At 43.2% G+C, this 13,957-nt stretch overlaps 2 protein-coding genes across 2 annotated transcripts; one reads left to right on the top strand and one right to left on the bottom strand.

The window, feature by feature from the left end:
• Positions 1–7: 7 nt before the first annotated feature.
• Positions 8–10,294, bottom strand: LOC112239202. Its single transcript, XM_042317058.1, has 5 exons — positions 9,729–10,294; positions 9,472–9,608; positions 8,841–9,053; positions 3,153–3,368; positions 8–70 (listed from the first exon to the last, which is right to left on the bottom strand). The coding sequence occupies exons 1-5, from the start codon at positions 10,024–10,026 to the stop codon at positions 8–10; spliced, it is 927 nt and encodes a 308-aa protein (XP_042172992.1). The 5' UTR covers positions 10,027–10,294.
• Positions 10,295–11,051: 757 nt separating this feature from the next.
• Positions 11,052–13,674, top strand: LOC112239196 (zinc finger protein 263-like). Its single transcript, XM_024407686.2, has 4 exons — positions 11,052–11,522; positions 11,607–11,710; positions 11,819–11,882; positions 12,061–13,674. The coding sequence occupies exons 1-4, from the start codon at positions 11,213–11,215 to the stop codon at positions 13,152–13,154; spliced, it is 1,572 nt and encodes a 523-aa protein (XP_024263454.2). The 5' UTR covers positions 11,052–11,212; the 3' UTR covers positions 13,155–13,674.
• Positions 13,675–13,957: the final 283 nt, after the last annotated feature.

Below are 13,957 nucleotides of genomic sequence, written 5' to 3'. Positions count from 1 at the left end.
TCTGTCATCAAACTTTGTCATCAAAGTCAGGCATTCTCTGGATGTATGGTGCTTTCAAGACAACTGGGAACTTGAGAGAAAAAAAAACAAGGTTGAATCAGGTCTAGAAAGAGGCCCGAGTTCCTGATTTACAATTCCAAGTTAGATGACCTTTCAAAACGTATTTTCCCAGTCGGAGCTTGAGTTCTCAGTTGTCTTGAACTCACCGAAGTCAGATTTTCCAGTTCTGAGTTAACAGTTGTTTTGAGCGCAGCATAAATCATGCTGGATTGACAGCATGGCCAATATTGAATGTTTATCATTTTAAATTTGTAAAAGACAACCTTAAAATTAAAATTGGGAACACACACCCACTCCACTGAATAGCAGGCTAGTGATTGCTTTGCAATGCTTGCAGTCACTGATCCCTTCCAAACCACTAATTGTTGAATTTGCAATTTCCAACTTGTTGTGTAATGTTTGTGGCCAATGACCTTGAGCCTTCTTGGATGGGCACTTCTAATGTAACTCTATGGCAGCACCCAAGGGGCCTGAATTTTCGAGCTCTACCCTTAGATTTGGCAGTGACGTAGTGTCTGCTTGAACCTCAACCCTACAGTTCCCCATAGCGCTGCGTTGTGAGTGTCAGGGGGACACTTCTCTGTCTGTCCAGACTCTATTCCCCCTCTGTGTCCCCCTGTTCCACAGTAGATTTGGCCTGACAAGAGGAGGGAGGAATTAAGTAGACAGGCATGATCTCTACAAAGCTCTCAAACAAATACATTTCTATTATAACTCAGCTATTATGAGGCTATATTATTGATCAAATGGATTGAATTAAGTTGTTAATTTACTGATTTAACTCATTGACACAGAACATATGAAGTTTATCTGTTCTCAAAACATTTAAAACTAATATTGGACTGCAATAATTTCCTTTCCTTCGATCTGCCTGATTTCATTTGGAAGTAATGTGAGAATATATATATATATATATATATATATAGGTAGGGTCAATATATATTTCGGGTTAATCTACATACACTACCAGTCAAACTACATGATTCCATGTGTATTTCATAGTTTTGATGTCTTCACTATTATTCTACAATGTAGAAAATAGTAAAAATAAAGAAGAATCCTTGAATGAGTTGGTGTTCTAAAACTTTTGACCGGTAGTGTATATATTTAGGGTCAATATTCAGGTAACTGCCAAAATAAAGGAAACACCAACATAAAGTGTCTTAATAGGGTGTTGGGCCACCACAAGCCAGAACAGCTTCAATGCACCTTGGCATAGATTCTACAAGTGTCTGGAACTCTATTGGAGCACTATTCTTCCACGGTAAATTCCATTATTTTGGTGTTTTGTTGATGGTGGTGGAAAATGTTCTCTCAGGCGCCACTCCAGAATCTTCCATAAGTGCTCAATTGGGTTGAGATCTGGTGACTGAGACGGCCAAGGCATATGGTTTATATCGTTTTCATGCTCATCAAACCATTCAGTGACCACTTCTGCCCTGTGGATGGGGGCATTATCATCCTATGGCAGCATAGCCATGGTAGCCAAAATAATAGCCTGCCCAGCATTTTTATACAGGACCCTAAGCATGATGGCATGTTAACAGCTTAATTAAATCAGGAAACACACCGTTGTAGTAGCACCTGCTTTCAATATGCTTTGTATCACTCATTTACTCAAGTGTTTTTAGGGAGTTACCTGTATATTTAAGATCAATCTCTATAGGGTAAAGAAGCACCATGGAATTATTTGAAAAATATTATTTATTGATGGAATTATAGGAATGAATGAATAAACAGCAACAGGCATTGGTCAAATTGTTACAGAAAAACATAACTTTTTCAGTCTCACAGTAGAATTTCAGTATCTGCTATAACTTTAGTGTGACGCACACAGTATTATTAGAAGAACACAACCATGATCAACCTTAACAGTCAATGTGAGTGATGCTGTTGGCCTTAAAGAAGCCAAGAAAACGTAACAGTCTTTGTAGATAATGTAAATATGAACCACGTTGTATTGTAGACGTATGAGACCAGGGCAAACATCCTGCAAACAAACGACTATGTTAGAACCAATGACGTTTGAACTCATGATACAGGAATCTCTTGTTCCATGTCAGTTCTCAATGATGAAGCTTCTGATGTCTTTTCAGATTGCCAGAGTGTGAGAACCTGCGCCCGCACTGTGCACAACTGAAGGGCTTCTCCCCAGTGTGGACGTTCTGGTGCACTTGGAGCTTGCTAGGGGACACAAAGCTCTTCTCGCACAAGGTGCAGGCGTATCCCCGCTTTCTGGTGTGGATGACCATGTGCTGCTGCAAGTCACTCTTGTGGACAAACGTCTTATGGCAGCTTGGGCAACCGTACGGTCGTTCTACGGTGCCAGGTGAAACATCTGTGGCGAAATTACTGGAGTGAGAGGAAGTTGATGCGCTTAGTCTAAAATGGCCAACAGGAAGTGAGGAATGAGCTGGTTCTTGAGTTCCTCTTCCTGGTATTTCAGAGTGTCTATGGAGGCTTGCCAACGAGTGCCAACTAAATTTGTTGGCCTCACTTGCATTTCCTGTGCCAAAATGCATGCCTGTATTTTTCTCTGTGTGCCGGAAGCTGGGTGAAACCAATTGCATAGTGTCTCTCATCGAATCAGGGGTGAAGGGGCGAATCGTTGGTGCATTCCCCTCAAACACTCCCACTCCCTGCCTATTTCCAGTCCCATTGATATGTGGTTTAGTAGCTGTACCCACCTGACCCCACTCAAAATCTCTATCTACCTGCTGCCCACTGGATACAGAGTCAATCACTATCACATGTTCTGATGAAGAATGGAATGACTTGGGGGAAAACCTGTGGTTTTCTAACCCTACACTTCTCATTTCTATGTCTGAGCTATTCTGTGTTTCTAGGCCCAATGAGCCACTCCCTAGGTCCAGTACTTTAGTGTGAGCAGCAGAGGTGCCATTGTTAGTCGCTACTGCCTCTCTCCACACCTGGTTTAAAGAATCTCTTTGGAGATTGAGGTCCCCGTTCATGTCACACTTTGTGTCCAGACTCTGTCTCTCTGCTCTGGGTTCAAATCCTGTGTGCTGCTGAGGTCCCTGGTTCACATTCCCTGTCTCTGATTGGAGGAAGACGACATCAGATCCACTGACCTCCAAAGCGGTGTTGTTGAAGTTGTTGTTGCCTCTGGGGCCACTGGACTGGAAGGCGGGGTCCTCTGTGGTGGCTGCAGCTGGTTGGGTGGTTAGTTCTCTGCTGCCCTCCACTGTTCTAGCTGGGTGGCTGATCCTAGAGTCCTGGTCATCTGCTTCTCCCTCCACCTTGATGATCAGCAGGTCTGGTTCCCCTTCCTCTGTCTCTCCTGACTGCTGATGGGGTTAAGTGGGAGAGATGAGTGAGTGAGACGGAGCATACACTATCTACTGAATGGAGATATGGACATGACAATCGATTTTGTGAAAGTTATTGCAGTTTCCTTGTTATTGTGTTCTTATCAGTGGAGAACTGGAGGGTATACTTGTATTTTGCACAAAAATCTTTAAAAGACTTTGGGTAACAGTAAATTAATCCACTTATACGAATATAATTGTGCATATACACTATATATACAAAAGTATGTGGACACGCCTTTAAATTAGTGGATTTGGCTATTTCTGACACACCCGTTGCTGACAGGTGTATAAAATCAAGGACATCGCCATGTAATCTCCAGAGACAAACATTCGCAGTAGAATGACTTCACTGAAGAGCTCAGTGACTTTCAACGTGGCACTGTCATAGGATGCCACCTTTCCAACAAATCAGTTCATCAGTGGCCTCCTGAGTGGCACAGTGGTCTAAGGCACTGCATCGCAGTGCTAGCTGTGCCACTAGAGATTCTGGGTTAGAGTCCAGGCTCTGTCACAGACGGCCAAGACTGGGAGACCCATGAGGCGGTGCACAATTGGCCCAGCACCGTCTGGATTACGGGACGGTTTAGCCGGCAGGGGGCCTGGCGCAGTGCACGCTGACATGGTCGCCAGGTGTACGGTGTTTCCTCCAACACATTGGTGCGGCTGGGTTGGTTGGGTTGTGTTTCGGAGGACGGCGGCTCTCGACCTTTGCCTCTCCCGAGTCCGTACGGTGACAAGATTGTAACTACCAATTGGGTAAAAAATGTTTACATTTTTTATTTAATTTTTAACATTTTAAATCAGTTTGTTTAAATTTATGCCCTGCTAGAGCTGCCCCGGTCAACTGCAAGTGCTGTTATTGTGAAGTGGAAACGTCAACAGCAACAACAGTTCAGCCGTGAAGTGGTAGGCCACACAAGCTCACAGAACGGGACAGCCGAATGCTGAAGCATGTAAAAATCGTCTGTCCTCGGTTGCAACACTCACTATCGAGTTCTAAACTGCTTCTGGAAGCAACGTCAGCACAATAACTGTTCGTCGGGAGCTTCATGAAATGGGTTTCCATGGCTGAGCAGCCGCACACAAGCCTAAGATCACTTAGCGCCGGCTGGAGTGGTGTAAAGCTTTCCGCCATTGGACTCTGGAACAGTGGAAACGTGTTCTCTGGAGTGATTAATCACGCTTCACCATCTGGCAGTCCGACGGACAAATCTGGATTTGGCGGATGCCAGAAGAACGCTACCTGCCCCAATGCATAGTGCCACCTATAAAGTTTGGTGGAGGAGGAATAATGGTTTCGGACTGTTTTTCATGGTTCAGGCTAGGCCCCTTCATTACAGTGAAGGGAAATCTTAACGCTATAGCATACAATGACATTCTAGATGATTCTGTGTTTCCAAATTTGTGGCAACAGAAGGACCTTTCCTGTTTCAGCATGACAATGTCCCCGTGCACAAAGCGAAGTCCATACAGAAATAGCAATGTTCCAACATCTTATGGAAAGCCTTTCCAGAAGAGTGGAGGCTGTTATAGCAGCAAAGGGGGGACCAACTAAATATTAATGCCCATGATTTTGGAATGAGATGCTTGACGAGCAGGTGTCCACATACTTTTGGTAATGAGTGTATATTAAAAGACAGCGTTTATATGAATTTGATTTCATACTCTTGAATCCCATTTAAAAACAGCAAGGGACATGATCCAGGAAGTAGGCAGGACTTTCAAGTCACATGTGCCAAATACAATGGGTGCAGATTTTGCGATCTATTAAATCAGATCCACTTTAGCCGACATCCACATAGTGGTTATTTTGGCGTGTCAGAGGTAGAACTGCGTTAGAGCTGTCAAATCCACAAGCGGCTCCTGGCATTATACCTAAAGCGTACATCGCCATTGGATGCACAGAGTTGGATTAAGAGAAATCCCATGCAGCCTTGTTTACAAGTTCGAACACTGGAATGTGAGATGTAATCCACACCTTGATTAGGCTGATAGAAATCCTCATTATTTTGTTTAATAGCCTACACTTTCACGTTCCGAACTTCTAACGCAAGTGGGGCGGATGTGGCTTTGTGACAATGATAACAAGACCAGCTGCTCATCGATTTGACGGCTACAACTCCAACATAGTTCCACCTTGAACACAGCCAGGTTAACCAGCCAGGTTAACGCTTGATGTGATTGAATCCAGGCCTTTACTATGAAATGTTTGCTTACGAGCCCTTCCCAACGACGCAGAGTAAAAATATATATTTAAAAAATACAAATATGTATAAATACAAAAAATAATACAAATAAATAAATGACAATAAAAATAATGTATTGCTATAACCTAACTGACATGAAGGTTATCCATAGATTGTTTTCCATAGGAATCTCTTGCTTCTGTGTCTAGGGTTGGCACAATTACCGTACAACCCTGTAACTGATGGCTATGGATGAAGTCCATCATGAAAAGTAAATTAACCGTCATAACCGCAAAAACATGTCAATTAACGCTTTTTTGCGGATCGAACAGCTGACAGAAAATGGGACAGTCAGGCTTTCTTGTGGCCGAGTCCGTTTCTGCCATAGAATTAGGAATTAGAACACAAGAATGGACATGAAAGGTCTTATAACAGTATTAAAGTCAGCCATTTTGTTCAGTGAGTTGGTCAGCCATGGTCAGCCAGTGTGCTGCGATAAGATATTGTGTAAAACAATACATTGAAGATTATCTGCACAGTATATTTATTAACTAGCCAGCCAGTTTAAGTTGAATGATTTCCAATAATTGTTCAAATGAACTGCCAATATGCCAACATTCCATACAAACAGTGCAGTCAATCCACAGCCATACACTGGCTGACATCAGTTGATGATAGGTCTTATACAAGTTGTAAATGCAATAAGTACTGATATTGTATCATATTACAACATTCACAGCTTTCAAAGAAACCAACCGTGAGACATGTATGGTCTGTTTATATATATTTTAGAGACTATTTATACAGAAAATGTGTATAAAACCTATATAAACTGTATTTATAATTTTATGACAATATTTTAGGTTAACAATCATTCTATTACACAATCTCTGATATCACACGCCTTACTTGAATTGTTCTGCATAAGTAAAATAGAGAAATACAGTACATGCAGTTGAGGTCAATGGAATTCGACCAAAACAATATGAATGCCATTGAAACGTGTGGGTGAAAGATGCCGTAGAGGAATGAATCTCCTTGTTGCCACCCAGCTAAATTAGCCTACATTTAGGCTATTGTTTATGTGTGTATTTCACACTATGTTGAGGTAAAAAATCAGAGTATAATGGTTGTATGGATGTCAACCCCAATATATGTTCATGTTATCTTCATCATTCAACTGCATTACAGTTAAAAACTACCACCAACGATTGCTCTGTGCTAGCAATGCTAACAGTTTATTTGAACGGGAGTTAGCATTTAGCAGTCACTTCTTCTAAATCTGAAAAGGGACTACTTCTAAATGTTATGCAGCGAAAACAGCCAAATATATCCAAATGGGACTTTAGTAACCACATTGTGGACCTGTTACAATACATCAATCATGACGGATTTGTATTGAATTTTTTTACCCCTTTTTCTCCCCAGTTGGTAGTTACAGTCTTGTCCCATCGCTGCAACTCCTGTATGGACTCGGGAGAGGCGAAGGTCGAGAGCCGTGCGTGCTCCGAAACACAACACCGCCAAACCACACTGCTTCTTGACACACTGCTCGCTTAACCTGGAAGCCAGACGCACTAATGTGGAGGTGCATTGCGCATGGACCGCCACAGGAGTCGCTAGAGTGCGATGGGAAAAGGACAACCCGGCTGTCCCCTAACCCGGACGACCCTGGGCCAATTGTCCGCTGCCTCATGGGTCTGGGATCGAACCAGAATCTGAAGTGACTCAGCTAGCACTGCGAAGCAGTGCCTTAGACCGCTGCTCCACTCCAGAGGCACAATCATGACGGATTTGTGAATATCCACTTTGTTAGTTAAGATTTGTTGAACTTGCGCCAATCTGGCATCCTTCTTCTATTCCCCGCGGTCTGCATTCCATTGACCTCTTTACTGCATCTATGAATCACCTCTGCCTCTACTGCCATTCATTCCAATTAGACTGGTTTGGATTTTTCCCTGACTAAAATGGCTGACATTTTCACCCCACTCTAGAACTTTGAGTGTTTATGACATAGCCCCTCTAGTAATTTAATAGGATCTCCATGGTTTCTGCTGTAACATGGACTCTCCAATGTGATGAAACGTTGTTGCTCCTTGCTGAAACTATTCAGGAGCGGAGGAAAGAAGAAAATGTTTGTCTTTTGCAATTCAAACGGTTATAATGGTGACCAAGGTTATTAGGCTGATCAATTACCACCATCCAAAACTCCATGACGGTCACAGCCTTTGTCTCAATGATGAAGCTTCTGATGTCTTTTCAGATTGCTGGAGTGGGAGAACCTGCGCCCGCACTGTGCACAACTGAAGGGCTTCTCCCCAGTGTGGACGTTCAGGTGCATTTGGAGATGGCTGGCGCACACAAAGCTCTTCTCACACAAGGTGCAGGAGAATGATCGCTTTCTGGTGTGGATGGCCACATGCCGCCGCAAGTCACTCTCGTGGACAAACTTCTTATGGCATGTTGGGCAACCATACGGTCGTTCTATGGTGCCAGGTGTAATGTCTGTGGCAAGATTATTCGAGTGACAGGAAGTTGTGGTGCTTGGTCTAAAATGGCAGAAAGGAAGTGAGGCATGAGCTGGTTGTTGAGCTCCTCTTCCTGGTATTTCAGAGTGTCTATGGAAGCTTGCCAACGAACACCAACTAGCTTTGTTGGCCTCACCTGCATTTCCTGTGTCAAGATGCATGCCTGTATTTATCTCTGAGGGCCGGAATCCGGGTGAAACCAATTGCATAGTGTTGTCTCTCATCGATTCGGGGTGAACGGGGCGAATCATTGGTGCGTTCCTCTCAAACACTCCCACTCCCTGCCTATTTCCAGTCCCATTGACCTGTTGTGTAGTAGCTGTACCCACCTGACCCCACTCTAAATCTCTATCTACCTGCTGGCCACTGGATACAGAGTCAATCACTATCACATTTTCTGATGAAGAATGGAACGACTTGGGGGAAAACCTGTGGTTTTCTAACCCTACACTTCTCATTTCTATGTCTGAGCTATTCTGTGTTTCTGGGCCCACTGGGCCATTCCCTAGGTCCATTACTTTAGTGTGAGCAGCAGAGGCGCCATCATCCGTCCCTACTACCTCTCTCCACACCTGGTTTAAAGAACCTCTTAGGAGATTGAGGTCCCTGTTCATGTCACACTTAGTGTCCAGACTCTGTCTCTCTGCTCTGGGTTCAAATCCTGTGTGTTGCTGGGGTCCCTGGTTCACATTCCCTGTTTCTGATTGGAGGAGGACGGCGTCAGATCCACTGACCTCCATAGCGGTGTTGTAGTTGTTGTTGCCTCTGGGGCCACTGAGCTGGAAGGCGGGGTCCTCTGTGGTGGCTGCAGCCGGTTGGGTGGTTAGTTCTCTGCTGCCCTCCATTGTTCTAGCTGGGTGGCTGATCCTAGAGTCCTGGTCATCTGCTTCCCCCTCATCCTTGATGATTAGCAGGTCTGGTTCCCCTTCCTCTGTCTCTGCTGACTGCTGATGGGGTTAAGTGGGAGAGATGAGTGAGTGAGACAGAGCATACACTATCTACTGAATGGAGATATGGACATGACATGGAATTTAGTGAAATTCATAGAAGTTGTCTTGTTGTTATTGTGTTATAATCAGTGGTGTAGTGGAGGGTAAACTCCACCGTCTGTATGTTACACATTCCTTTATAACCCTTTGGCACAAAAATGCATTGAAAGTATAGGGAGTGTTACTTTACTCACCGCAAACGGCAATCACTTTTTACCATATTTTTAACCACAACATCACTAGTTATAATGTGCTGACATACACATCTATACAGACATAACCTCATCCCCAGGCGGAAGGAAGTGTCTGGTGTCCGAGACTAAAACAGACATAAGTCTGTGACAGTCTAAAATCGCCTATTAAAATTGGAACTTACCTCATTACTTGTAGCCTCCATATGCTTTGATGGAGAGACATCGTCTTGGTCCACGTCTATGGGCTGTCTGTCTCTTTGAATGCTGCTGTTCCCAAAACTCCTGTTCGAAAGTCTGGCTCTGCTTTGCCAAGTAGGTCCTGGAAGTAAAGGGGGAGGTTAATTTGACCCCATCCATCAATGGTGCTTTACAAAGTACCAAACAACGATTTAGCGATTTAGACTATCTGTACACTGTCACATTCATCATCACCACCAACCTGTCATTGCCTTCTCTCGATGGTTGTGTCTGTTTAGGAGGCGTATTCCATGGAAGCGATTGTGGACGGACCCCTCTGAAGACTTTATTCTCTCAGCCCGAAACCTCGCGATCTGAAATTCCATCAATTTCAATTTCCTCCGGAGAAAGTCGTTGTCCTTGTGGCTTTGGGACATCTCCAGGTGTACAACAGCATAGCCATCGTCAACAATTTTGCAGATTTCGGCTACAGCCGCGTTGGCTAGCACCTCCATGATTGAGGCTATCTGCGCCTGGAACTCGACCACGGAACCCGACATTGTCCCCCGACGCTTTTGGCCCCTTTTCAATGAAACAGTTTTTATGTTTTCTATGTTATGATAATTTACAGTTATCTAGCTAGCTATTAAAATAAAGAGAATCATATCAGAAACTACACATCGCTGGCTAGCTTTGTTTTTAGCTGGTGAGATTATGTTTCCTTATGCTGGATGGTAGAGTTGAAAGTTGGACACCGCCACCTACTGTAAAGGAGTGTTCCACAATAACAACAATGTTGTAGCTCCATAATAAACATGTTTTCTGGTGTAAACCACGTTTCATGATAAAAACAGCAATAACAACAGTATGACTGACATTAAATAGATATTAATTCCATCCATCACATCTCTATAATTTGCTTGTAGCCGATCAGTCTAATAGTACATCTATATTGTTGAGATGCAAATTTAAATGATTAAATACCGTTCTTTGGTTTGCCACTGCACCAAAACATATTGAATCACATTTTTATTTCTCACATGCGCCCAATACAATCTTTCCGTGAAATGCTTACATGGAAGCAAATTCATAGGGATGTTTAAAATCTTCAGCTGTCATAATTTATACATGATCAATCCACTCAGTCCCATTAGCTATTTATGCTATATTCAAATATTTTTCTCTTTAAACTGTTACATTGTTCAGAGTTAGCAAGCGTTTACTTAAGAGTACATTCTCAGTGTGGTTTTTCAGTTAGTTTTGAGACAAGTATTAACCCTGAGTCTACTCTTCGATTTACTTTTATTGAGGTCATTGATTTATTCATTTGAACGTCATATTGTATGATGATTGTGTATTTTTGTACTTGAACTAAATAGTAAATAATCATTGTTGAAGGAAAATGTGTGTGTTTGAGTTAATTCACTGTTTTGTTATAAGTCAAAGAAGGCTGATTTGTAAAACATTTGATTCCTTTAAGTAGCAGCTACGATACAGTAGGTGGCAATGTTGAAACTAACATAAATATTGTGTGTTGCAACCTTTATTTTGGAAAAATATCGAGGAAGTAGCCGACAACCTTTTGTTTCCGGAACAAAAACAAACGAAATAGAGATGTGTTCGAAGCATACCGCATATCTATGGTGTGACGTCTCAGGACATTAACTGAACACTGCATTGCAAATGAGCTAGTAGGACTATAATACAAGTGTTTAACATATAAATAGTACCAATCCAAGGAAGGGCATGTCCAATACCGTTGTCTTTCATGCTCAGCTAGCCTCCATCATTGAGGTTTTGGCGAATGCAGCCGTTGCCGAAATCTGCAAACTTGTAGATGATGGCCATGCTGCCTTACGTTTGGAAATTTCCCATAGTCAGAAAGAAATTGATAACCTGCGGAGGAAGCTGGTTTTGACAAAATTCCAGAATTCTCGACGGAGCGCAGAGAGATTTGGAGCCCTGCGACGCACAGTTCACAGGCGAGTGGACACCGATCATGTTGCCCGGGAGAGAGAGAGCTTCGTAGAAAAGGCAAAAAGCAGACTTGGATATTGTAGGTCTTTTTTAAACTAAATTTTAACATATTAAAAATGACGTGTAATGTAACGTTTATGAAGGGTTCTCTTTTCTGGTGCAGTGGAAAATCGTTCTGCCTACAGTGAAGGGGGCAAATGTATGCAGGATGTCACCAACCGGAGAGACGCAGGACGCACAGCGACAGACCAGGATGGGGCCATGCAGGTCAATTGTCATAGACAGGGTCAAATTGATTATTTGTGTTCTCATATTTCAAATGTTGGTGAGGATATATTTCTAATAAAACATTTTCTGGTGAATACAAAAACACAGATGGCAGATATGCAAGAGGCACCTCATATAAAAATGGAAAATCTTGACACCAGCATAACCGAAGGTATTATGCAACTTATCATGTCTATGCAATTTACACTTTATGTTGAGTAAAGCCTTCAATGTTTATTGCTGTATTTGATTAACTTCTTAGTCATTACCAATAACTAATAAATAAGGCAAAGAAGAATCCGTCTCCACTACAGGAAGCTGATGCTGTGCTTTACGTTGACCCATTTCAGAGATTGTCCAACCAGTCAGTGAGAGCAGTGAGAAGATCATTGTGGCAGAACCAGGTTCTTCATCCTATACTGAACCCACAGGCCTTCTGGACCAGCAGGGCAACAGACACAGAGCTCCAGACACCTCACTCAATATAGACCCTGAAAACCAGACGTTCCAGCATCCAGCGTCACAATACAACAGAGCAAGACAGGACCATCAGGTTGCTGAGGGTGTGACCTGGGAAACTGACCATCAACCCATAGAATACAGCCTGTCCCAATGGACAGAGAACCAAGAGACTGACAACCCAACTGTGAATGCTCCTCACAATGCAGGGCCAGAATCCAAGAGGCTGTCTGAACATCCAGAGAGGAGAGGGGTGCCTGGTAACTCTGGGGTCTGCATGCCTACTTCAGGCTCTCTGGACTGGGTGCCTGATGTGGTGATGGTGGACTCAGTTCCCATTAAAGTGGAGGCAGATATGAGTTCAGAATGGAGCATAACTGGCCAAGAGGTGACATCTGGAGAGGTTTGTTCAGACAGCAGGCAGCTTGTGGACAACAGAGGAAGAGGGAGAATGGAGTCTGGACAGACAAAGTGTCCCCCTGACACTCAACATGCAGAACAAGGGACAACTGTAGGATCAAGGTCCAAGTTGCCAGATTTCAGTGGACTGTCCAACCGAAACAGATTTTCATCCCCAAGGGTTACCCTCCACCAGGTTCCCCAAAGAGGGAAGCCAGCCCCCTTCCCGAATTTCAACAGAGGCTCCACTTCTTCATTGAAAGGCATAGAAAAGCAGCCACAACAGCTGACGTCTCACTCCACCCAGAGGCAGCTCCGGTGCAGCCTCTGCGGAAAGCCCTTCCCTCAGCCGGCATACCTAAGGAGGCACATGCGGGTCCATACGGGGGAGAAACCGTATGGCTGCAGCCACTGTACCAAGCGCTTCTCCCACAGCCACCAGCTGAAGATGCATGAGAGAGTCCACACCGGAGAGAAACCATTTCATTGCATCTACTGCGGGAAGTGCTTCACCCAGTCCGGCCACATGAAGAGGCATCTCCTTATCCACACTGGCAGCAGGCCACAGGACGTTGTGCTGCCCTGAGTGTTCCAAGGTGAAGTTTCCCCTAGGTACAGATCTAGAATCAGCTTCCTCTTCCCCAATCCTAACCTTAAGCATTAGTGGAAAAAAATATACTAAACTGACCGAAGATCAGCTTCTAGGGGTAACTTCACACTACTCCACCTGGCATAATGATAAGTAGGGCCAGGAGTTTTTCCTCAATTAATCGGTCGACCTCTAGTTTGGATAGTTACCACATTGAACACTACCCTCTGTGTGTAGTGGTTGTGTTTTCAGTTCAACTGGCTTGATGCTTGGTCCAGAGTGGACTGATAATCCATAATTTATAACAGGTGAAGATTTTAAAAATCATTGGTGCAGTACAGTAATTTATTTGAATTGTATTTATTATTTATTTAACCAGGTGAGTTGACTGAGAATACATTGTGATTTACAGCAATGTCCTGGGGGTAAATTACAATACATAGACCTAGTTAAAAGCCATAGTTAACACGCAGAAATATAAGCAAGCGAAATTCAATAAAGATCAATCTCATAAGAATTCCAATTTCCTTTTGCCTCTCAACAATATTGATGTACTATAAGACTGATAGGCTACAAGAAAATTATAGAGATGTGATGGAATTAATATATATTTAGTGTCTGTCCTCATACAATAAAGTAGGCTAATGTAATTGAATAATAATAATTGATTGGATTTATATAGTGCTTTTCTACCAACTGAGGTACTCAAAGTGCTTTACATAGTAAGGGAGAAACTCACCTCATCCACCACCAAGGTGATGTAGAGTGACCATTTTTGTGCCAGAATGCTTACCAAACAG

The sequence above is a fragment of the Oncorhynchus tshawytscha genome, unplaced genomic scaffold (genome assembly GCF_018296145.1).
Source record: "Oncorhynchus tshawytscha isolate Ot180627B unplaced genomic scaffold, Otsh_v2.0 Un_contig_210_pilon_pilon, whole genome shotgun sequence".
Classification (NCBI taxonomy): Eukaryota; Metazoa; Chordata; class Actinopteri; order Salmoniformes; family Salmonidae; genus Oncorhynchus; species Oncorhynchus tshawytscha.
The sequence above is the reverse complement of the archived record's forward strand: the minus strand, read 5'-3'. Positions and strand labels throughout refer to the sequence as shown.